Below are 22,646 nucleotides of genomic sequence, written 5' to 3'. Positions count from 1 at the left end.
GACCCGCCGCCGAGGCGTCTCCTGGCAACGGGCTCGCCCTTCCGCTTCCGGGGCGAGCGGGGAGATGGCGGCGGCCGGTGAGGAAGCGGAGGCGACGGACTGGTAACAGCTCCCGTACCTTCCCCGGTCTCTGCACCCTCCCACGTGCCCGCACCCTTCCCGGTCCCCGCACCCCCGCCGTCCCGCACCCCCAGCCCCCCGGAGCCGTCTGACCCCCGCCTGGTCGTTCCCGCAGGGCGCTGCCGCCGGAGGTGGAGGTGCTGGAGTCCATCTACCTGGAGGAGCTGCAGGTTGCGCGGGGCCTGGGCAGGTACGTCCCGCGTTCCCCATCCCCGGCCCGGCCCCGGGCTGCCCTCCTTACCCCGAGCTGCCCCTTCTGCAGGTGGGAGCCCTGGGAGATCAGCATCACCCTGCACCCTGCCACGGCCCAGGACCAGGACTCCCAGTACGTCCGCTTCACCCTGGTGCTCTCCGTGCCCCCTCAGGTAGGCTGCCCGCGCCCCCGGCGCCCCTGCACCTCCGACCCTCGGGCCTCTCCACCTTCCTTGTTGTGCTTTGGGTGTTTCTCTTTTATCCTAGTATCCCGATAAAGCTCCGGAGATTTCCATCAGGAATCCGCGGGGGCTGTCAGATGAGCAGATTCAAAAGTGAGTGCCAGGAGGGTGGGGAGTGGCAGTCCTTTCCTTCAGAGATCCAGGAGGCAGAACTGATGGACAAGCCTTCTCTAATTCATATGATTCCCTGTGTCTGGTTAACAGATGGATACAGGTCTCTAAATCACTTTGTCCTGAATCTCTCAGGAGCCACTGGTGCTGAATTTAACACAGAGGGGTCCACCTTGTGGTTATTCCCCTGTGGTTCCCCTGAAATGTTATTTGAATCCCTGGGGCCTTGAAAGTTGCTGGTTCTGCCCTGACAAAGGTAGGACTGATCCAAGTCCTTGGGCAGCCTGTTGTTGTCTTTGTGCTTTGGTCCTTGGCACAGTGGAATGTGTGCAGAGACCTTGGTGCCTGTCAGCAGTACAAGAGGATGTGGCTCCCAACGGACCTGCTCAGGGGCTGCTGTCAGACAAACAAACCCTGGGATTCACCAAAACCAAAGGGTGCTGGCTGAGCTCAAGCTGAGGCCATCAGCAAACATGCTCCTGCAAGTCCTGTCATAACAAAGGCTTCCTGTGCACCGGCTTGTGGGGAGCCAGGACAGCACGTGAATATGTGTCTGTATGTGTGCCCATCCTGTGCTCCAGGCAAAGCCTGAAGGCCAGTGTTCTCTTTTTCCTCCTGTCATCATGGCAGGATGGCAGGTATGTGGGACAGTGAAAAGGTGTAGCTAAATTTGTGTTAAGGATTTCTGCTGCTTTGCTGTAGGATTTCCCAGACCCTCAGAAGTGTTGCTGAAGCCAGGCTGGGGACAGAGGTGCTCTATGAACTGATCGAGGTGAGAGTGAGGAGATTGGGTGTGACCAGCCACAGACACTGATCCCTGACTGCCCAAGGGGTAGGACATCCCTGAGCCCATGGGCAGGCCAGTGAGTAAAACGATTGCTTTAATGCTTTCACAGAAGGGAAAGGAGATCCTCACTGACAACAATATTCCTCAAGGACAGTGTGTAATCTGCCTCTATGGATTCCAGGTAGGCATGTGTCTCCTGACCCCATAAACTGACTGGGAAGTGAGGCAAGAGAACAGGAAGTCTGACACTGGGGTATCAGCCTGGGACCAAGATACACCCCAGCAGCCCCCTGCCTCCCATTCTGCACAGGGCCCTTCCTAGTGCAATACACGCTGCTCTTCCCATCAACTTCTAGATAATCTTCTACAGAAAATGGGTGTGGGGCAGCGAGAGATGCTGGAACATCTCCAAAGAAGCATAGGTTCTGGGGCTAGTTGATGGTGCATTTCAGTTTCCCTGTGTTGGCTACATCTCAATTGGAGTTCAGCACATAGGTGGTCAGGAGGGACTAGAACATATCCATGCAGGTGCTGAGGTCTGTGGGGACAGGGAGCAGGCCTTACCAGGGTTGCAATGAAAGTCAACACCTGCCTAGGAAGGAGAACACACCAGGTGGGAAGATTGCTGGTTACACAGGAATGCATGCAGAGAAATCAGTCATAAAATCTTTGCATCTTGACATTAGGAGTGTTTCTGACATTTGAAACAAGAAGCAGCGTCCCAGAAATTGCTGAAGGAGTGGAGCTGCAGCCCAACAGATGATGTTAGGTGGCTCTTCTAGCACTAGTTCCCCATGGACACCACTGACATGGAAGTGAAAACCCAGCTCAGCTGGGTGGTTACACAACTCTTTGCTTAGAAATCCTTCAAATATGCACTTTTGTCTTGACAGGAGAAAGAAGCCTTCACAAAGACCCAGTGCTACCACTACTTCCACTCCCACTGTCTGGCCCGCTATGCCCAGCACATGGAGGAGGAGATCCTTATGCAGCAGGAGGAGAGAGAGCAGCACCTTGCACCATCCCCCAAACAGGTACTGGGTCTCCTTCCTTGGCCCCCTGCACAGACCCTTGGTAACATCTGTATCACCCTCTTTGGCACATGGGGCAAGGGCCCTTTCTGACCAAACTAGTTGGTTTATTGGATCTCTGCGTCAGTGCCTGCTGTGTGAGGGGGTAAGGGAGTTGCACTTTTAGATTTCTGGAACCACAGAAATTAGAAAAAAGGGCTCCTTCCCTAGTCCTAGTCCTTGAACTGTGGAGGTTTGCGGCAGGGTAAACACAAATCACCTGTGTTTTGGGGTGATAAAACCTGCCTAGCATGTGTTGGAACAATTGTCCACTGCAAAGCAAATGTAACAGCTGAGCATGGAACAAATCAAAGGCTCCTTCCTACAAACCTTTCAAAGAGGTGCTGCCTTGATGACACACTCAACTTTGGAGCAGAAAAAATACATCCTAGGCTGAGGGCTGAAGCCTTATGTGTTGACAGAGGTACTTTGTAAAGCAGTCAGCTGCTGGAGCACAAATCCCAGCATGCCTCATGTGGAGACACCTTCCATAGCAGTTGTTGAGACACTAGGCTGCTTTCATGCTGCTGGAACCCCTCTGGGCTTCCTTACCTTGGCAGAAGAGCGAAGAAGACACCCTGTTCCACTTCCAGGGTGGGGTTGTGGGGCAGTGCATGAGCTGGATCACAGACAGGTTTGCTATCCTCTCTTGCCTCCCCACAGGAAGTTGGTGTGCAGTGCCCTGTCTGCCGGGAGACCCTGGTCTACGATCTCTGTGCTCTGAAGGCAGCGCCGCCCCCGCAGCACCCTCTGGTGAGAGATGGAGGTTCACCTGCCCAGCTGTGCCTCCTCACTGGGTAGCTTCAACTGGGACACTGGAAGGGATGAATGCATGCACGCTCTATCTGAGGTCCTCCTAGATGTCCCATCCAAAGGGCAGCTCACAAAGCAGGTTCAGTTTTATCGCCCTGAGTTGAGCAGATGTGGTGAGGGAGAGGTTATTCTGCCATGGGGAACATCCCTGCACTCACTGGGATACAATCAAGTCAGGAGAGTGACCTGATGGTAGCTGCTCTGCATCCTGCCCCACAGCAGGATGGCCCAAGGCAGTCACTGCAGAAACAGTGGGTCTGCACTGGGATGCTCAGCTTCTGTCCAGGGATTTCCCATGCATCTGTAGGCCTGGTCAGTGTGGCAGAAGGAAGTGGGTTGCCTGCCACTGTGCAAAGAAGGGTTTGGGGAGTAGCTCCCAGCCCTGCCATGCCTATCCATGCTAGGTGTTGAGAGAGCCCTTACCTTGCCTTGCTTTCTTCTGCTCAGGAGCCATACAGGCCAGATGCCAAGGTGCTGCAGCACCAGGAAGAACTGCGCCTGATTTTCAAGAGACAGCAAGAGAAGGGGGGAATCATTGACCCTGAGGCCGAGAGGAACCGATATTTCATCAGCCTCCAGGCGGTACGGGACTGGGGACAGAGAGCTTCTGAGGGGGCGTGGGGCTGCAGGACCAAGCATTGTCATCTGCTGTGGAACACCCCTGTCCTTTTCTTAACCAGTGGCTTTTTTCTTTCAGCCTCCAGCTGCTGTGGATCCAGGACAAGCAGCCACTGCCTCTGAGCTGTCGGTGAGTGCCCGCGCTGCGGACGTGCCCCAGCCACCCAGCCAAGCCTCGGTTCCCGAGCCAGCTGGGGCATCAGAGCCCAGGGTGGAACCCGGGCAGCCTGAGAGGTGTGCTGTGCCCAGAGAGCAACTGAGCAAGAGGGAGAGGCACAGAGGGGAGAGGCCAAGCTCCAGAGGACGGGGCAGGCAGCTGTGCAGTGTCTCGCAGGAACCAGGAGAGGAAGCCTGTTATCCACTCCACGGCTCCAGGGGGCCCAGGGTCTTCAGCCAGAGAGCAGAGCGTAGACCTGCTGGACGGCACAGCCAGGAGTTTTCAAAGCCTCCCAGTAGAAGCAGGGCTGCTCCCTTGGCTGAAAGAAGGGAGTTGTGTTGTAAAGATCCCTCACCAGCAACAGAAACTGTGGACTTGAAAGAAGAGCACCATGACATGGAGAAATGGAGCACAGAGGAGGGGACTGAGGCCCGGGGCAGGAAAAAGGAGAACCTGATGTTCAACCGCAGTGATCACAAAGCTGCCCCCAACTGGCAGGGCCACCACAGGCCCTGGGATTGTGGAAGGTGGGAGAGGTCCAGAGTTCAGGAGCGCGGTTCCTACCCCAGAGCACCAAGAGGGCGAGGGGTGTTCAGGCCCAGTGGACATCGAGAAGCCCATCTTGAGAAGGAGAGTGGCTCCTAGCAGGAATGATGAGGGGCTGGGCTGGGGGAAAAAAGGGCTGTTTCTGGAGAGAACAATGAAGCAGTAGCAAGCAGATACTGTACCCCCTGGAAGGGAGGAGGCAGATGGCACATGGGACAGCGTGGGACAGGCAGTGTCACCAGAGTATGTGCAGTGTAAAGCATCCTAGCATGAGCAGCGGGCTGTTACCAGCATTGGAGAAGTGGAACCTTGACAGATCGTATCAGCCTTGGTCTCAGAGGACCCAGAAGACAGAAGTAGCTTTGGGGACCTGCAGCCATTGTCCCTATAGGTGAAATGCCAAGAAATGTGCACACCTACAAAGCAAAGGTCTGAGTCCAGCATGGTGCCATGGCAGAGCCAAAGTGTGGCAAGACCTTCCCTGGAAGCCAGTGGAGCTGTGCTGGTGCCAAGTGCCAGGGCAGTATCTTGGAGCTCAGTTCCACTTGCTCTGTCCCCCATTCCTTCTCAGAGCACTTTCTCAACTGGAAAGTTGAGAAGGCTAGGATTGGCCTGGCAAATCCTTATTACACAGGACATTGCCCAGTCCCAGCCATGATATCTAAATTAAGCTTAAGTCAGCACTTAAGGCAGGTCACAGCTGTCTGGTGGCTTCACCTTGGCTCCTGCTTCTCCAGGAAGCCCATATTTAACTGGAGCTCCTGCCCTGTCTTTCAGCTGCTTTTGTGCAGGCTGAAGCTGATGGGGGAACCTCGGGAAAGAGTACTCTGCTTTGTAACCTCTATGTGTCAGAAGCCCCCTCCAAGGCCAGGCTGTCTCTTAGCACTTCTGACAACCCAGAAGTGAAGACATGCCCCAGTATTTTGGATACAGCTTACCCTCCTGTAATCTTCAAGCTGATATTGCTTAAATGAGGATTTGCTGTTTAAACTAACTTGGTGCAGTTCCATCTGCTGCTGCTCCACAGATGTAAATGATGTCCCATTCAGAAGCCATGAAGAGTGATCCCAAGCCTCTGAAGTGGGGGAATGCTATTAAATTAATTTGTTGGGTCTTCTCCAGAGCCTGCTCCCTTTGTTTCCTCTGCCCTCTTGCTCCTGTTTGTTGCTTTTTGGAGCAAAGGTGTTGATCCCTGGTATTTTTCAATTCCTTCCCTGTTCCCTACAACTAGGGCTGAGGCAGAGACCTTCCCCTGGCACTTCTGGGTGGCAGGAGGGCTCCCTGCTTTGCCTGGCTTAGTGTAAGCTCTGCCTCACCTGGACAATACTGATTCCTTCACACTTGTTTGTGCCTTTTCCCCCACCTCTTGTGCCCACACATGGGTTGTTATAGTCTTCCTCCTTCTAAGTGCAAAAATAGCAGTGCTACAATGGACTTGCCAGAACTTCATGAGATCCCCAGGAAGCCAACAGCAGTGTGTGCCAAGAGGGCATTTGCCAGTGCACACATCCGTCTGGCTGAGCTTTGGCACATGAAAGCTGCACTACCCCCTTTCTTGACTGAGAACTCCTCATCTGCTGCCCTGCTTACTCCATACCTGGTCTTGACCTGAAGGGGTTGGTTTAACCTGCTGCTCAAGAACCTTCTGTGCTTAAATTTCCAACACAGGTCTATTTTCAAGCCTAATGCTTTAAAATCATTCTTTTTTTCTCCCTCCTTGGCCTGAGCCTACACTACCTGTCCTGGGCTGGCTGATCTGAGAGACAGAAGTTGTGCCTTCCTGCAGACGGGGGCTGTGCACTCATGTCCTGAAGAGAGCCCTAATTTTCCTTCGGTGCTCCCTTTGTCCTTGTTCAGCTGGTTTCTGGGGGAATGGCCTGCCCACACTTGGGTGAAAAGGTGCAGACTTTACCTGACATTGGCACTTGTTCTCCTGCCTTCACTGGTGAAACTGCTGTGTTCCAAGAAAGGCATTTGATTGTGTCCTGAAAGAAACATGGAAGATCTCTGCCCCTCACAGCAGCTGAAGCTCCTTGGCTTCCTCTGGTAAGCCAGGATTACTCTCAGCAGAAATGTTGTTGTGCCATGTTTGGAGCATGGGAATTCAGCCATGGAAATCAGAGTGAGGACTTGGATAACTTCAATCAAATGCCACATGTGTTAGTGGGAAGGGATTTTTTCCCTGGGAATAGTGCTATAAGGGCCCTCTGTGACTCACTGCTGTCAGCCTGGAGCAGAGGGCATTTTGCAACAATATATGGAAATGAATTTGGGATAAACAAACCAAACCTCCAGGTCAGAGGGGAGGAAGAGAGCTTGCACGCCGACCTGGGTCCCCTTGCTTGGTGTCCACCTGTGTCATGCACCTACCTCACAAGGCTGTTGTGAGGCTTAACTGGCAGAAGCCCTTAGGCCAGGCAGAAAGGCACTGGCAGCATCTGTAGCATTAACACTATTAAAAGCAAGCAGCGAGAGATGTTGCGTGTGGTGGCATCGGGTCCCTCTGGCTCCCCCCCAAACACTCCCCATCCTCCCAGATTGCTGTGGGACATCTGCTAGTCACATACTGGCCAGTTTTGACCCTCAGCTTTGAGAGAAGAGGATAGATCTGAGCAGCCAGCCTCTGCAGGATGGCCAAACACAGGGTCTGAGATGCCAGCCAGCAGCATCCTGATCCTTTGCTTGCAGAAACATTTGTGGAAGTCTGGGGTTGCATTAAAGTAGTGCCTGTCTGCACCAAAACCCATCCAGGTGCCAACTGACTGTGCCCCTGTGTATTGCCACGGGCTCTTGGTCCCACAGAGCAGAGGCAAGAGGAGGGCTAAGCAGTGACCTACAATTAGGGTTTGGCTTGGAATCCACTCCCCCAGCCCAAGCAAGGTGATGCAACTCCCTAAACTGACCACATTAACATAGGACTGGCTCTGAGGAAACTACTTTCAGGATTGTGAAAAAGGGACTGGAAGGGGAGAGCTCTTGGGAAGATATGCAGTAACTGGCCAAGGCCTCTCATCTGCCCTCATACAGCTCCAGGGCCCCACATCTCCTTTGGTGGGAAGGACAGTCATGCCCATCTAGGAACAATATCCAAGCAGATCTGTGACTTGGCATCATAACTCAGCAGGACCAGTGGTGCCAGCCTGGAGCCTGAGGGACAATGAGTTGTCTCTTAGGAGCTGCTTTTTTTCAGAAACACTCTGGATTTGCAGTACTGGCCTTTCCAGGCCCTGGTCAGGACCAGCAGCTGAATAGAGGGACAACTAACAGGAAAACGAACCAAAGAGACAAGAGTTGTGTTGTGCACTTCACAGGGGATATTCACAAACCAGTGAGACCACTGTCCTTTAAAAAAACCAGACACTTTTACCAGTGTAGAACCCCAATGTCCTGCCCAAAGGAAATGCCCTTCTGGGGCACCTCCAGGCTGACCCACACCAGGAGCCTTGGTAGCTTACAGCAATCCCAACATGAGGCACACACTGGTGAGCAGGGCTGGTGCAGTAGCACCCAAGTCTGGGGAGCACAAGAGCCAGATTCCCTCCCTTGCTGTGAGGCTGGCAGCTCTGACTCTCCAAAACCAAGGCATAGGAGAGGTAGAGGTGAACAGAGACCTGGCCTGTGCAGGTGGGTGGCTTCATAGCATGATCGTCGAATCTTTGTCCCAGTCATCTCAGTGTCACAAGGGAAAGCTGGCCCCTGGTCACAGCAGGCTGGAGCTTATGTTTGAAGTGGCTCCTTCAGGGTCTGTCTTGTAAAGCATGAAGTGGCCTTGCACCTGGGCAGCGCTGATCTGTTTGGAGACTGCCAGCGCCTGCTCCGCGAACCGCTGGGCTGCAGCCGGGGGCTGCTCGGGGTAGAAGCGCTGGAACATGCAGGCGAGCTGCCAGCGGGAGCAATGGCCCACATACTGCTTCAGATCCACACGGCCAGGACGCACCAGGGCTGGGTCCAGCCTGGCAAGAGACAAAGGGTGGGGCGGGAAAACCTGATCAAAGCATCTGTTTAGGGTGGGCCCTGCAGGAAGCCCCTATCCACACTAGCACAGCTCCTGTCCTTTCTGCAAAGTGCCATGAGATGGTGAAGTGAGATGGTGAAGGAGGCAAACAGGTTCATCCCTGGAGAGACTGAGGGGAGAAATCAACCCAAAAAGAAAGGAGAGAGCTGGGGAAGTACTGACTCTAAAGGATGACAAGAAAGCAACTTTTGTCCTGGGAAACAGCTCTGCCCATCTGTGTCCCATAAGCAACCTCTGAACAAACCCCTAGGTCAGCTTGGTCTGTAGTGAATCAAGCCTGCACACCACACCGCAGCTGTCCAGGCACTGTGAGCCCAGGCTGCATCCCACCAACCCAGTGGGCTGCACATGGGGCCAGCATTTCACACACAGCATGGACACAACCCCAAAACTTGCAGCTCCCCACAGGCAGGAAGGTGGTACCACTCCTGAAGGACACAACCATGTTCTGAACACCAAGTAGGCGTCTGAGGCTCCAGCAAAAGGGATCCTGATCAGCAATCAAAGGATTTGCATCCCAAGGGAGGATGTGGGAAATCTGAATCTCCAGTCTTCATGCTGGAGGATTCAATAAATAAAGCCCAGCAAAAGGGAGCAAGGTTTTCCTCTGCTACCCACCCCGTTCCCTCCCAGGGGCAGCTCTGACCTGTCCACATAGTTGGTGGTCATGAAGACAATCCTGGCTTCTGTGGAGGCCACACCATCCAGCGCATTAAGGAGACCACTGAAGGTCAGGCGCCCCATGCCTTGGTACACAGCTGGGTCTGTGAAGAGAGGTGTCTGAGATTGTAGCTGCTGGCCACTAACCCTGCACAGGCTTGGGGCCACCTTCCTATCACCTGAGGCTTATGCCAAGCTCCCCACTCGCTCCTTGCTTGGAGGCTGACCCTCTACCTGGCTGGCAGCACATTTCAACTGCCCTGCCCACACACACCCATGGGAACTCAAAGAAAAACAGAAGGAAAGCCACCTTCTCCCTCATCCTGCAAGTAGCTGGGCAGGAGAAGGACCTTTGCCTAAGCATAAAGGATCCAAATTCCCTTTTACAGCCTAGCCAAAACTGGACAAGTTCCAGTTTGGACTCTGAGGCCTGAGAGACTCCCCCACTCCTGGTTTCTGCTGGAGCAGTTGAGCAGTCCAGAGTCAAAATATTTTTTCAGGTACAGCCACAGAACCTCCCTCCTGCTACTGGCCCAGGAACAGGGGCAGTGCTCACTCTCAGCAGCAAGGTCCCGGCTGACAAAGGCAGCGTCCACATCCTCCAGCAGTATGATGCTCTGCTGTGGTGCTACACTCAGGAGGTGATTGAGCCGGTCATCAGAGAGGCTGTGGTCACTGAGGCTCAGCAGGCAGATACTATACTCCAGTTCCCCAGCCAGGGCTGTGCTGGAAAGGACACAAACCACTAGGATAAATCACAGTGGGAAAGCCCACAGTCAAGGAAAAATCAGATTTCTCCCCTTAGCAGTAAGGGAGAGGGCAGAGGAGTCCCTTCCCAACAAGGATCAGATTTGAGGGGTGGGCAGAAGCCCCTGTTCAGCCCACCCATACCATGCAGCACTGTGCAAAACAAGGGCACAAAGGACTTGTCACCCTCACCTGTCACAGTGCCAGCAATGCAAATGCTTACAATAGGCACCACACATAAGGCACAGTCCACTCCAGTATTCCAAACCCAAACTCATCCACACCCTCTCATCCAAGACTGCTGTGGCTCAGAGCAGGGAGCTGACAGTACTCACATGAAGCTGCTTTTCCCACATCCAGGAGGACCATAAAGCAGGTAGCCTCTTCGGTAGGGAATCCCTAAAAAGACAGTGTTCTTTTAGGATAACCACCTGGATTGCTCTGTGCTCCCTCCAAGCTGTGGTGCTGTGCTGACCACGCAAAGAGGATATACCTGGGGAAAGTAAGCAGCAGGGAAAAATCTCCACAGCCAGTTCCAGAGAGGACCATGAACATCCTGCCCCACCCCATACAGAGCACACCACACCAGAGTCTTGCCTCTTTCATTGTACCACTTGGAGTTGTTGATGAACTCCTTCACGTCCTGAACCAGCCTCTCTGACACGCCTTCCTCCAGCACCACGGAGCTGAGGGGCCGGCGGCGGCGGGGGAAGCCGAACTGGCGCCACTCTGCTCCCACGGCCGTGTACATGATCGTCTTCCCCTCCTGCTGCTGCAGTGCCAGCTCCCGGGCTGTAGAGAGAGGCACAGGAGACAGCTGCCAGGGAAGAGGATCTCCCTTGAAGCCCTGGGCATCTCCAGGGAGCAGGCTGTTCCCAGCAGGACCCCACACAGGTTCCCTACAGACCTTCCTGAAGAATATTGAAGAAGATCTCCCGGTCAGTGCCCAGTGCAGTGAAGGTGACAGACTCCCAGGGGGTTCCTGTGTTCAGGTCAAGCATCTGTGTCTCCCGGCTGCGCTCGATGCGAATCCACTTCCTGCGGTACCTGGGGCAGGAAGACAGGTGGGTGTACAGTGATCCAGCACCACTCAGCTGTGCCTCAACTGGTTCGTGCATCAAGAACACTCATCTCATGTAAGGAAATCATTTCACACTGCTGAGTACAGGCTGCTCTTGCTACTCTTCATGTCCTGCCCTAACCCAGACCCAGAGAGGAAGAAGGACCCTCTCCACTGCTCTACAGGCCCCCCAGCTTGTAAAAGTGAGGCTCAACCCCCAAACTGCTTTCCCTTACCCTCCCTTACCAGATGAAATGATTCCCGAGGCTGGGGACAAAGTCGAACTTGGTGCTGACACGCCCGCTTTCATGCTGCAGGTATGATGTCTCAACACTGAGGTGCTGTGTATGCTTGGCATGGTGGGAGACCCAGTTCAGCAGCCATTGGTAGCTCTTATCCTTGCTGGGCACCTCCAAGGTGATCATATAGTGGCGCCTGAAAGCCACCAGCCCAAACTGGGCCCCCTTACGGGCTGCTGCCAGGACCGTGCCCACCCCGACGAGGCCAAACCCAGCCCCGAAATATGGGTTGTCCTTCAGTGCTAAGACAAAGTCAGAAAGGGGCATTGTGGGAGGTTAGGCAGCTCCTTTCCACAGCATTGTTTTTGCACTCCGGCAACAAACCTGTGAGGAAAGACTGAATGGTAGCAAGGAACACAACAGATCACCCACAGTTCCCTGCCCTTTATCATGGCTAGGCCTCAAGGTGAAGGAGTGCCTGGCACATCTGGATTTCCCACACCTGCGCTTATTACCAAGTGTTCCTGCTGGCTGCAGGAACCTTCTCTCTCTCTGCAGACCACTGGGTGAGCCAAGCAGAAGGGGGCCAGGAGGCTCTTGAAAAAGCACAGTAACATCTGTAGCTTCTTCAGTCAAGACAACAAGGCCATAGTTTTACAAGGTTTTATTATTTAAACAGCCAGAAATAATGAGCACTGCAATTATTTAAGGTTTATGTTTGAAAAAGCTGAAGCACATCCCCAGGCTGAGCCAAGAGCCGGGTCTTTGGTGCTGAGAACGGGCACACGACGGTGGTAGAAGGCACACCTCCATGTCTAGATTATAGCCGCATGCTCCGGGGGCCTGAAGCTTCTCCACCTCCCTCCGCAGGCCTGTAACGTACTGGGATCGAGGGGAATCCTTCCCCGCCAGACACACAGACACGCTCTGCTCTCTCAGGTACAGAATCCCACCTCCACTAGAATAAGGTGTGACCTTCCTCTTTACCCGGCACAGCGTCCCTTGGGCAGGGTCCCGCAGCCTCCCCCTACAAGAGTCCCACCCTCCCTTGAAAAAGACCCGGATCCACACCGGCCTTCCCCGCAGCAGAGGCTCAGCCCCGGCCACTCCGCGGAGGATCCCCCACCCTCGCCCCCGCTCCAGCCGGTGCCGCCGCCGCCGCCGCTCACCTGCACCGCGCCGCTTCCGCTCCCGCCCGCGCCGCTTCCGGCCGCACCATAGAGCGGGGCTGGCCGGGCCGGGCAGAGCGGCTGCGCGAGAGGCACAAAGGGCGGCGCTCCGCCGCCCGACACCACCACCGAGATGTGCCGGGGCAGAGGGGCCCAGGGCGGCGGGGACAGCCCGGGCTGAGGGGACTTCGGTGACAGCCCCGGGTAAGGGGCGAGAGGCTGGGGACACCCGCGGACAGTTCGGCGTCAGGAGTGAGGGGCTGGGAGGGCCGGGAACAGCCTGGGGTGAGGGGCTGGGGGTGCAGGGGACAGCCCGGGGTGAAAGGCGAGGGGCTGGGGGGAGCCTGGCCCGGCGGGACTCATGGGGGCACCTGCTGGCTGTAGGCTGGGCATGGCTCTGAGGGTGGGCTCGGGGGCCGGCCCAGCTGGAGCCAGGGAGCAAGCCCTGGATGTTGGGCTCGGGGAGAACGTACAGGTGTCCTTGCACTCTTGTCTACCCCGTGACAGAGGGCTTGCCAGTAGCCTGCTCGGGGCACAGCAGAGAGGAGCCAGCATTGAAACACCCTGCCTCGAGACTTGCTGCTCCCCAAAATCCTCTTGGGCTCTGGGATGTCCTTCATTTGAAGTGCTTTCTTCTGTTTCAGATTGAGAGGTCATCCAGCCCAGCGCCAAGGCAGTGCAATGAGCGCAGCAGTGACTGTATCAGAGGGTGCCAGCAGGGAGATGGAGACCCTGTGCTCGGAGCTGCTCCTGCCCACACCAGGAGAGGTGGGAGCCGTGGGAAGCCCTGGTGTGGCCAGCACTGGTCTGGCTGGGACACCCCCGCTGGCTGCCAGCCAAGATTTGCTGCTGGCAGAGGCATCGATGCCTGGGGAAGGGGCTCACGCTGAAGGAAGCAATGTGGAAATATTCATCGAGGCAGTGGCTGGCAATGTGACACTGAGCAACGCGGCCAGTGCCACAGGTATGGGGTGCAGGGAGTGCAGAATGGGCCCCACTGCAGTCAGCAGAGCTAGAGAGGTCTGGTCAGTGTCCCTGTCCCAGGTGCCCTCAGATCTCTGACCCTGCATCATGAGTCTGGTGCCACCACTGAGCACAGACCTGGCACCGACTGGGTGTGTGGATGGGGAGAGTGACTGAGAGAGCTGCATGCTGCATGACGGGGTTGCTCCAGGCTGTCAGTAGGGACCAGGCAGAGATCTCCACCTGAACTGCTACCCCCCAGCATGCTTCCCACGTGGGTCCAGTGTGGGCACTGGACATCCTAACAGGAATGGGGGCAAGCCAGCCTCTCATCTCTGCATGCTTCAAAGGTGCAAAGGGACGGAAACTGGTTATCCTGGCCACCTGGGTGGTGGTATTTCCCCTCTTATGGGGGATGTGGTTCCCAGAATGTAATTTGTGGCAAGAGGGATGTGTTCTCCGTGTCCAGAGCTGGAGCTGACCCACCAGTCCCAAGCTCTGGGCCTGGAAAAAGCTCCTTCTAACATTCATCCCTTGCTCTCTGCAGAGGTTCTGGTCAAAGTGGTGGAGCTGTACTTCTGCGAGAGGTGTGGCCAGAGCTTCTCAGAGCCCTCTCTGCTGTCCCAGCACCAGTGCCTGCTGCTGCCCCCCCAAGAGCACCTGGAACTCCCAGGGGCACTGTTGGCTTCAGCTAGTGAGAGCCAGAGTGATCCCAGGGGCTCAGAGCTGCTTGGAGCCAGCACACAGGAGGGCTCTGTTCCCGAGTGCCTGCTGTGCCCCGTCTGCCAGGAGGCGTTTTTGCAGCCTGGCCAACTCAAGGAGCACTTCAAGACCCACCGTGCTCCGTCGGGAGCCCTGCCCTGTCCCGAGCGGGGCTGCCAGTTCACCACAGAGGACCGCAAACAACTGCGCGCTCACTTGCGCCACCTGCATGGGGCCTCCCCCGTGTCCTGCGCCTGCCGGGCCTGCCCGCTGCTCTTCTCCAGCCGCCAGGCCATGGAGCAGCACCACCGGACACACTTCCCCTTCCACTGCGCCCACTGCGACTTCATCACAGCCAATGCCAAGCTCTTCTGGCAGCACAGGAAGGGTCACACCACAGAGTCCCCTTCTGGGATGCCCACAACCGGCGACCCCCACAGCCTTTACAAGTGCTGCATCCTGCCGTCGGGTATGGCTGGGTGGGGGGTTGGGGCCTGTGGGTGCTGCAGAGGCTGGCTGTGTCTGTGCATCCCAGTTAGAGCTGGGAGAGTGGGGGATGAAGCTGGAGGGCTGGGAACCCTGCATTTGTGCCTCCCTGAAGCAGTTTGTGCCCTCCATCTTAGCCAGGTGGTTTTTCTGCATATGTGTGGGTGGCTTCCTCTTGCATGGAACATGATGATCTCTTGTCTTTCCCCACTGAAGCAGCATCAGAAGGGCAGGAGGAGCCAGGTGATTGCCACCCTGGCTGGAAAGCCAGCACAGCAGAAGCAAGGCCAGCAAAGCCTGTAGGTACTGGGGACAGCTCCTTGAAGGGACAGAAAGCATCAGCTCGAGAAGAGGACTCAGACAGCAGTGGGGATGAGTCACCAGAGGAGGATGGCGAGAGCCTCTGTGAAGCCGAGGCCAAAGAGGATGGAAAGACAGCTCCCAGAAAAGTTGGAGTACCACAGGCACAGCACTTCAAAGGTAGGATGCAGGGCCTTACCAGGAACTGCTCAGGCTTTGTGAACAAGCACCACATCCTCAGGGCTAGCAGGGAAATGTGGCCCAGGTTGGTGGGTGACCTCATATCTCCTGCATGTCCCAGTGCACTTGTTCCCCCAACCTCTGCCCAAGCAAATACATCTCTTCTTTTCCTGTTCACGCAGGCTGCCGGTTTTAGGCAAAGGTCTGCCTGGCTTTGGGGACCAGGGGCACCTGAGCAGGCCTGATGTAGGCTGTGCTTTGCCTGTGTTGAGTTGAAAAGAACTCACTTGAAGTGTGCTGGTGGCTTGGAATGGGGACAGTCCCTCTGAGTGGGTGGTGGCTGTGTGACTGCACATGTGTATAAACCCTCATTCTGGCACAGTTGGAGCAGGGACAGAACATCTGCCTATGTTCTCCATCTTTTCCCTATTAACTGCTCCCCCCTCCTTTGTTCCCCCAGGGGATGTTGCAGAAGGCTCTGAGTACCTCTACAAAACCCACATGTGCCCCGAATGCAAGCGGTGCTTCAAAAAGCGGACCCACCTGGTAGAGCACCTCCACCTGCACTTCCCTGACCCCAGCCTGCAGTGCCCCAACTGCCACAAGTACTTCACCAGCAAAAGCAAGCTGAAAATCCACATGATGCGGGAGACAGGCGAGAAGGCTCATCGCTGCCCACTCTGCCACTACAGCTCAGTGGAGAAGAACGCTCTCAACCGCCACATGGCCAGCATGCACGAGAACATCTCCAACTTCTACTCCGATGTTTACTCCTGCCCTGTCTGTGAGGAGAAGTTTCGGCTCAGCCAGGCCCTCAAGGAGCACTTGAAGACTCACAAAGCTGAACCCAAGAGGCTGAGCTGCTTCCACGGGGACTGCAACTACTGTGCAGAGGACCGTAAGGAGTTTGTCCGTCACCTCAAGGATGCTCATGGCATCAAGGCGGTGGAGTGCAAGTACCATGCCTGCTCGCTGCTCTTTGGCACAGCTGAGGCCATGGAGGCTCACCGGAAAACCCACTATGCCTTCCACTGCCAGCAGTGTGACTTCATCTGCTCCAACAAGCACGTTTTCCGCAAGCACAAGAAGCAGGGCCACCCAGGCAGCGAGCAGCTCCAGTGCAGTTTCTGTCCCTATGCCACTTTCAACCCTGTGGAGTTTCATGACCATGTGGGCAAGATGCACGCCAATGAAAAGATCCACAAGTGCACTGAGTGTGCCTTCGCCACAGCGCACAAGCGGGTGCTCATCCGGCACATGCTGTTGCACACTGGTGGGTGTCCCTCGTAGGGGTCCCAAAAGCTGAGCTGGGATGGGGAAAATGTCTTGTCCCACCTCTGGGCGGGCAGGGAGGGCTGGGTCAGAGTTCCTGGATCCCACCACCAGTTTTGCCAGCTCAGAATCACTCGCCTGAAGTTGTTGCATGCTCCCTGCTGAGCTGGTTTCCCTGCCATGTTGCTTTATCTGGCTGTCATGCTGAAGGCATTTGTGTGTTTCATGTAGGAGAGAAACCTCACAAATGTGAGCTCTGCGACTTCACATGCCGGGATGTGAGCTACCTGTCCAAGCACATGCTGACGCATTCCAACGACAAGAACTTCATGTGCACCGAGTGTGGGTACATCACCAAGTGGAAGCACTACCTGAACGTCCACATGCGCAAGCACACTGGAGATCTCCGGTAAGACCCCTGTTCCACTGGCCTGGCAGCATAGTCAGGGCTCCCCACATCCTGTTCCCAGGGGTCTGCTTCTGGCTGCACTGTGTGCCAGACTTTCTCATGGCTGCCCTGCCCTTTCTGGTACATAAGAAATTTAGGTTTTGAACTTATAGCATGATGCTGTGGAGGCAAAGCTATTTTTGGTGTCTCTGTGCCACCAAGGAGGTACATTACCTCAGAGGTGCAACTCTGAGCTTGGGTTCATTGCTCTGCTGATGTTTGTGGGTCAAGGCCTGTTCAGGACTGCCAGATTATCATCTCCTTTGGGTCTAGTCTGCCTCCAGGGATGCTGGAAGTGCTGTTGGCGTGCACGTGTGAGAGTGCGTGTCTGACACAGTCACTGTATGGAGTACTCAGGTAATCTATCTCCAGTCCCCAGGCTGGGGGTATAAAGTACCAGCAGTACCAAGGGCTGCAGCAGGGAGGAATTGCCTGTGGTAAGAGCTGTCTGGATGGCAAAGGTCAGATCTCACAAACGGAACAGTACCCCTACCCTGTTTGTCGGGGATGGGGAAGGAGAGCTCAGCGTGCCTGATGAAGCCTAGCCTGCCCCAATTCCTTGTGCTGCCTGACCGATTCTGCTTGTCCCTGCAGATACCAGTGTAACCAGTGCTCATACCGGTGTCACCGTGCTGACCAGCTGAGCAGCCACAAGCTGCGGCACCAGGGTAAAAGTCTGATCTGTGAGGTGTGCGGCTTCGCCTGCAAGCGCAAGTACGAGCTGCAGAAGCACATGCAGGCAAAGCACTCGCAGAACTACCAGGTACCTGTCTTCCAGTGCCAGTACTGCACCTACCAGACCAAGTACAAGCAGGCACTGCTGAACCATGAGAACTGCAAGCACACCAAGCAGAAGGAGTTTCGCTGTGCCCTCTGTTCATACTGCACCTTCAGTAACACCAGCCTCTTCTTCCATAAGCGCAAGATTCATGGCTACGTTCCTGGTGACAAGGACTGGCTGGAAAATTATGCCAGCAAGGAGCTGGAGATCAGCTCATCTGAGGCACTCTTTGGCTATGAGGTTGGTGCAGCCCTACATGTGGATGCCAGTTCCCCCCTCCCTGGCAAGGAGCAGTGGATGAAGGAGAAGCCATCCCAGGTGGAGTCCCAGGGAGAAGAGGGCTACCAGCAAGTGTTCATGGTGCCCCTCCTTGAGCAGGATGCCACTCCACCAGAGAGCAACAGCGAGGCAGAGAGAGGCGAGGGGGAGCAGAGCTGTCCTGTTGCTGGCAATGCCCTGGAAGATGACTGCATGCAAGGAAATGCTGCTGCAGGCTCTACTGAGCTCACTGTTTCTGAAGATGTGGCAGAGAGCTGCACTTTGCACTTGGAGGCACTGAATGTCTCGTCTGACCCTCTCCTGGAGAATTTGACTAGAGAAGCCTGTGTGACCCAGCCAGAGAGCGTGGAAATGCTGTCCTGCAAGGAGCCTCCTGTAGCCTATGAGATGCTGGGCTCCCAGGATGGCCTTGGCTTGGAGGACAGTGGCAATACACTTGAAGATATCCCAGACTTTGAGGAAGAGGTAGATGTACAGGAAGACAAGGTGGTGAAGGGCAGTGTAGTGGCAGGAGACAACCAGGGAAAAGACACCCTAAAGGAGGACATGGGCCACCTTCAGGGGTCATGCTCAGACCACCACAAGGTCATGGCAGACGCTGAGGAGAGAGAGAACAGCCAACCCAAGCTGCCCGAGGCCTGGCTCAGTATGCTGAAGGCACCTGAACAGGGCCACCTGCCTGTCCCAGAGGATGCACCCACCTCCGGTGACAATGCCAGGGGTGGCTCAGAGTCAGTGCTGAAGGCTCTACGGAAGCAGGACAAAGAGCAGGCAGAGACACTGGTTCTGGAGGGCAGGGTGCAGATGCTGGTGGTGCAGTCGGAGAGCCAGGTCTTTAAGTGTGAGAAGTGCTCATACATCACACGGAAGGAGAAATCCATGTTCCTGCACTCCAAAGCAAGCTGCCAGAGCCGCCGGGCCCCCCTTGTGTGCCATGAGTGTGGTGCCAGCTTTAAGCAGCAGAGGGGACTCAACACCCACCTCCTAAAGAAGTGCCCTGTTCTCCTGAAGAACAACAAGATCCTTAAACCAACCAATCAGGAAGCCCCTGGACTGTGCCAATCTGCAGACCAGCCTGGTGATAATGGTACAGAAACAGCAGGGAGCGAGAAGGGAGGCTCAGAGGAGTCAGGCCATGCTGAGAGCCCTTGGGAAGCTGACCTGCTACCTGATAAAACACAAGCAGCAGGCATTCCTTTGGCTGGGGCACAGACATCAGGCTGTCAGGCCTCTGAGAAATCCCTGCTGGGTGACAGCACAGAGGTGGCAGAAGAGCCTCCCCAGCAAGGGGGTGGAACTGAGCCAGGTGGAGCTGCTGATGCCACCCAGCCTGGGAAACCCTCAGAGAAATACCGACTGGAGGGAGGGAAGCTGCACTGCAATGCCTGCTCCTTTGTGTGCTCCCGTGTCACCACCATCACCTCGCACGTGGAGGATGGCTGCCGGAACCTGGAGCAGTTCTGGTGCTCCCAGTGCCCTGAAACCTTCCACTCCCGACGGGCCCTCAAGAGCCATTGTGCTCAAAAGCACATTGTGAATCCCCAGGACGAACCCCAAAGGACTGAACTCCCTGAGGGGGACCCACTCAGTGTTGAGAAGGACCAGACCAGCGAGCTCCCACTGGATACAGCCCCACCAAAAGCCACCCTGCCCAAGAGGAGGCGTTTCTCCTGCCCCACCTGCCCCTTCACCTGCCACCAGGAACGGGCCATGAAGACTCACAAGAAGAGGGGCTGCGTGACCCTGGGTGAGTTTCGCTGTACCTCCTGCCCCTTCACCTCCAAGGTGGCCAAAGCCCTGCGGCTGCACCGCAAGCATTACAGCAAGCGGCCACAGCTGCAGTGCCGCCAGTGCGAGTTCACCTGCAAGCAGGCCCGGTGCCTGCGGCAGCACATCCGCATCAAGCACGAGGGGGTGAAGCCACACAAGTGCCGCTACTGTGAGTTCAGCACCACGCGACGCTACCGCCTGGAGGCCCACCAGTCCCTGCACACCGGTGTGGGGCGCATCGCCTGTGGCATCTGCAGCCAGACCTTCGGCACCAACTCCAAGCTGCGCATCCACCGCCTGCGCGTGCATGAGAAGACACCCACCCATTTCTGCCCGCTCTGCGACTACAGCAGCTACCTGCAGAATGACATCACCCGCCACGTCAACAGCTGCCACCATGGCGAGCTCAACTTTGGCTGCTCCCGCTGTGAGGCTCGCTTCAGTTCTGAGACAGCCCTCAAGCAGCACGTCCTGCGACGGCACGAGGAGAAGGTTTCCTACAGCTGCCCACGCTGTGACTTCGTGTGTCACAGTGAGGCCACGCTCAAGTGCCACGTGCAGAAGCAGCACCCACACCTGGAGTGCGGCACCTGCAAGGAGACCTTTGCCACCCGGGAGGCACTGGAGGAGCACAAGACGCAGCATTTCAGCCACCGCTGTGAGCTGTGCAGCTTTGCAGCCAAGGAGCGGCAGCAGCTGGTGCGGCATTACATGGAGAGCCACGAGCCGGCTGCGCCCCAGGACAAACCCCTGCACTGCCCTTTCTGTGACTTTGCCTGCCGGCACCAGCTTGTGTTTGACCAGCACATGAAGGGCCATGGGGGCACCCGCGTGTACAAGTGCTCAGACTGTGAGTACACCACAAAGAACAGGCAAAAGATCACATGGCACATCCGCATCCACACTGGTGAGAAGCCCTACAAGTGCCACCTCTGTAAATATGCCTGTGCTGACCCCTCGCGTCTCAAGGTAAGAGCTCTGCTTGGGAATGTACCCTGCTCCATCTGCATTGCTTGGAGGGGCATCCAGCCCCAGGGATTTGGGGAAGGAGTTCCTTAGGGGAGGTTTCATCCTTAGTGTTCAATGGCTCATACTGAGCAGAAATAGGAGTCAAGCAGATAGAAGTCATTGTCAGTACAGTATATTTCTTCTCTGTTGTTGCAGTTTAAGGGCAAGGGAGACTTTTAACAAAGCAAGAAAGTAGCAGCCGTCTAAGTTCACTTCTTTTCTTGCTGACATCTCTGGCTTTCTCTGGGTGCAGCCTTGCACCATTCAAAGCCAAGTTTGGCTGCTTGCTGGCTTCAGCATACTCTGTGGTGCCAGTTAGACAGGATGCAGGGAAACCTCTAGCTTTCTTGGAAGCAGAGTATGACCCTGCCCTTGTTGCTGTAGGTGATTAGCATCCTGATGCATGGTGAAGGGCTTTTCCTAGAACAGGAAATGCGTGGGTGATGGAGGCATGGGGTAATGGAGGGAGAAATAGTCTGGTTTTGCTAAAAGAAGTATTGACTTTTTTAATGGCCAGGCTGAGCTGGAGTCTCCTGGGGCCACCTGGGACAGGCTGTGCAATGTGCTCAGCTCTGTTGGGCTGGGTTTTTAATTTGACTCTGCCTTGCATATCAATCTGGGGAGCAAAGCCTGTGCCAGCCACAGGCTAGGACAGAGCAGCTCAGCAGTACAGGGATCTCGTCCTGAGTCTGGTGTGGATCCCCCTTGCCCATAGCCTGCCAAGCGAGCACACAGCCCTCCTTGCCCTGTGCAGCTGGAGATTTCAGAACTGTCTTTGAGCCTCTCACTGCCACCCAAGCCCTGCACATCCCCAGGGCCGGGGACATGGTCTCATCCTGACCCTATCCTCCTGCCCAGTATCACATGCGGATCCACAAGGAGGAGAGGAAATACCTCTGCCCTGACTGCGGCTACAAATGCAAATGGGTGAACCAGCTCAAGTACCACATGACAAAGCACACGGGTGAGTGCTGCCCACTGAGGTAAGCTGCTGAGCACTGGGGAGGGTGTTGGGGCTTCTTTTCTGCTAGTGGCCCAGCTAGAGACAGAGGAGGACATTTAGGGGCAGCACATTATCCTGTGCTAATGGGGTGGGGGCAGTGCTCTACAGGTGGGAGGGAAGTGTGCCTACAGACCCCAGGCACTATTTGGTGCCTTGGAAATGGGGATCTTGGTGTGCCTGCTAACAAAATGGGATGTAGGGAAAAGTCGCTGGGGACTGATGCATCCCTGTCACAGGGATGGGGAGACCCGTGGACTGGAGAGCACGGTGCCCTATTCCCGGTGCCATCCCCTTCCCTGTTGCCACAGGCCTGAAGCCATACCGGTGCGATGAGTGCGAGTACTGCACCAACCGCGCGGACGCCCTGCGGGTGCACAAGGAGACACGGCACCAGGAGGCGCGTTCCTTCATCTGCGAGCAGTGTGGCAAGGCCTTCAAGACGCGCTTTCTCCTCAAGACCCACCTGAAGAAGCACAGCGAGGAGAAGCCCTATGTGTGCAACGCCTGCGGGCGGGCTTTCCGCTGGGCAGCTGGCCTGCGCCACCACTACCTGACCCACACCAACGAGCACCCCTTCTTCTGCCGCTACTGCCCCTACAAGGCCAAGCAGAAGTTCCAGGTCATCAAACACATCCAGCGGCATCACCCTGAGCACAGGGCTGTTGACCCTAGCCAGGGGGTGGGAAAGGACCCCAGCACACACACCGTGCACCTTCACACCGTGCAGAAGGAGAGCCAGGCCAAGGGGGCCCCCAGGATGGAGCAAGAAGGAGAGTGCCCTGCAGAGAAGGATGGCACAGCACAGTGAGGAAGAATCCCGACTGCTTTAGGGCACTGGTGGCACGGGCCTGCTGCAGAGATGTATGTGTGTGTATATACAGGCATATATGTATATGGGTTGTAAAATA

General features: G+C 55.9%; 3 protein-coding genes across 8 annotated transcripts; 2 read left to right on the top strand and 1 right to left on the bottom strand.

The window, feature by feature from the left end:
* The first annotated feature begins 56 nt into the window (after positions 1-56).
* RNF25 (ring finger protein 25) lies at positions 57-7,113 on the top strand. 2 transcript variants are annotated; one of them, XM_084209084.1, is made up of 11 exons: positions 57-102; positions 236-310; positions 383-485; positions 580-647; positions 1,368-1,437; positions 1,562-1,633; positions 2,346-2,486; positions 3,186-3,275; positions 3,783-3,917; positions 4,033-4,083; positions 4,288-7,113. In XM_084209084.1, exons 1-11 carry the CDS (start codon positions 65-67, stop codon positions 4,753-4,755), a joined length of 1,311 nt encoding a protein of 436 aa, XP_084065210.1. In that variant the 5' UTR covers positions 57-64; the 3' UTR covers positions 4,756-7,113. The 2 variants fall into 2 exon arrangements, with proteins under 2 accessions (XP_084065210.1, XP_084065209.1); XM_084209083.1 differs by having other exon boundaries at positions 4,033-7,113.
* Positions 7,114-7,969: 856 nt separating this feature from the next.
* BCS1L (BCS1 homolog, ubiquinol-cytochrome c reductase complex chaperone) lies at positions 7,970-12,576 on the bottom strand. Of its 3 annotated transcripts, none has more exons than XM_084209554.1 (8): positions 12,547-12,576; positions 11,385-11,761; positions 10,986-11,125; positions 10,676-10,870; positions 10,414-10,477; positions 9,888-10,057; positions 9,318-9,435; positions 7,970-8,609 (listed from the first exon to the last, which is right to left on the bottom strand). In XM_084209554.1, the coding sequence occupies exons 2-8, from the start codon at positions 11,702-11,704 to the stop codon at positions 8,357-8,359; spliced, it is 1,260 nt and encodes a 419-aa protein (XP_084065680.1). In that variant the 5' UTR covers positions 11,705-11,761; positions 12,547-12,576; the 3' UTR covers positions 7,970-8,356. The 3 variants fall into 3 exon arrangements, with proteins under 3 accessions (XP_084065680.1, XP_084065681.1, XP_084065682.1); XM_084209555.1 differs by having other exon boundaries at positions 11,385-11,774; positions 12,547-12,558; XM_084209556.1 differs by lacking the exon at positions 11,385-11,761 and having other exon boundaries at positions 12,547-12,560.
* A 32-nt stretch (positions 12,577-12,608) lies between these two features.
* On the top strand, positions 12,609-22,587 carry ZNF142 (zinc finger protein 142). 3 transcript variants are annotated; one of them, XM_084209010.1, is made up of 9 exons: positions 12,609-12,750; positions 13,191-13,510; positions 14,057-14,680; positions 14,917-15,177; positions 15,638-16,450; positions 16,681-16,858; positions 17,492-20,696; positions 21,594-21,699; positions 22,047-22,587. In XM_084209010.1, exons 2-9 carry the CDS (start codon positions 13,228-13,230, stop codon positions 22,544-22,546), a joined length of 5,970 nt encoding a protein of 1,989 aa, XP_084065136.1. In that variant the 5' UTR covers positions 12,609-12,750; positions 13,191-13,227; the 3' UTR covers positions 22,547-22,587. The 3 variants fall into 3 exon arrangements, with proteins under 3 accessions (XP_084065136.1, XP_084065135.1, XP_084065137.1); XM_084209009.1 differs by having other exon boundaries at positions 14,914-15,177; XM_084209011.1 differs by lacking the exon at positions 12,609-12,750 and having other exon boundaries at positions 13,221-13,314; positions 14,914-15,177.
* The last annotated feature ends 59 nt before the right edge of the window (positions 22,588-22,646 follow it).

Source organism: Fringilla coelebs, assembly GCF_963513975.1.
Source record: "Fringilla coelebs genome assembly, chromosome: 7".
Classification (NCBI taxonomy): domain Eukaryota; kingdom Metazoa; phylum Chordata; class Aves; order Passeriformes; family Fringillidae; genus Fringilla; species Fringilla coelebs.
Note: the sequence above shows the minus strand (reverse complement) of the source record. Positions and strands in the feature narration are given on the sequence as shown.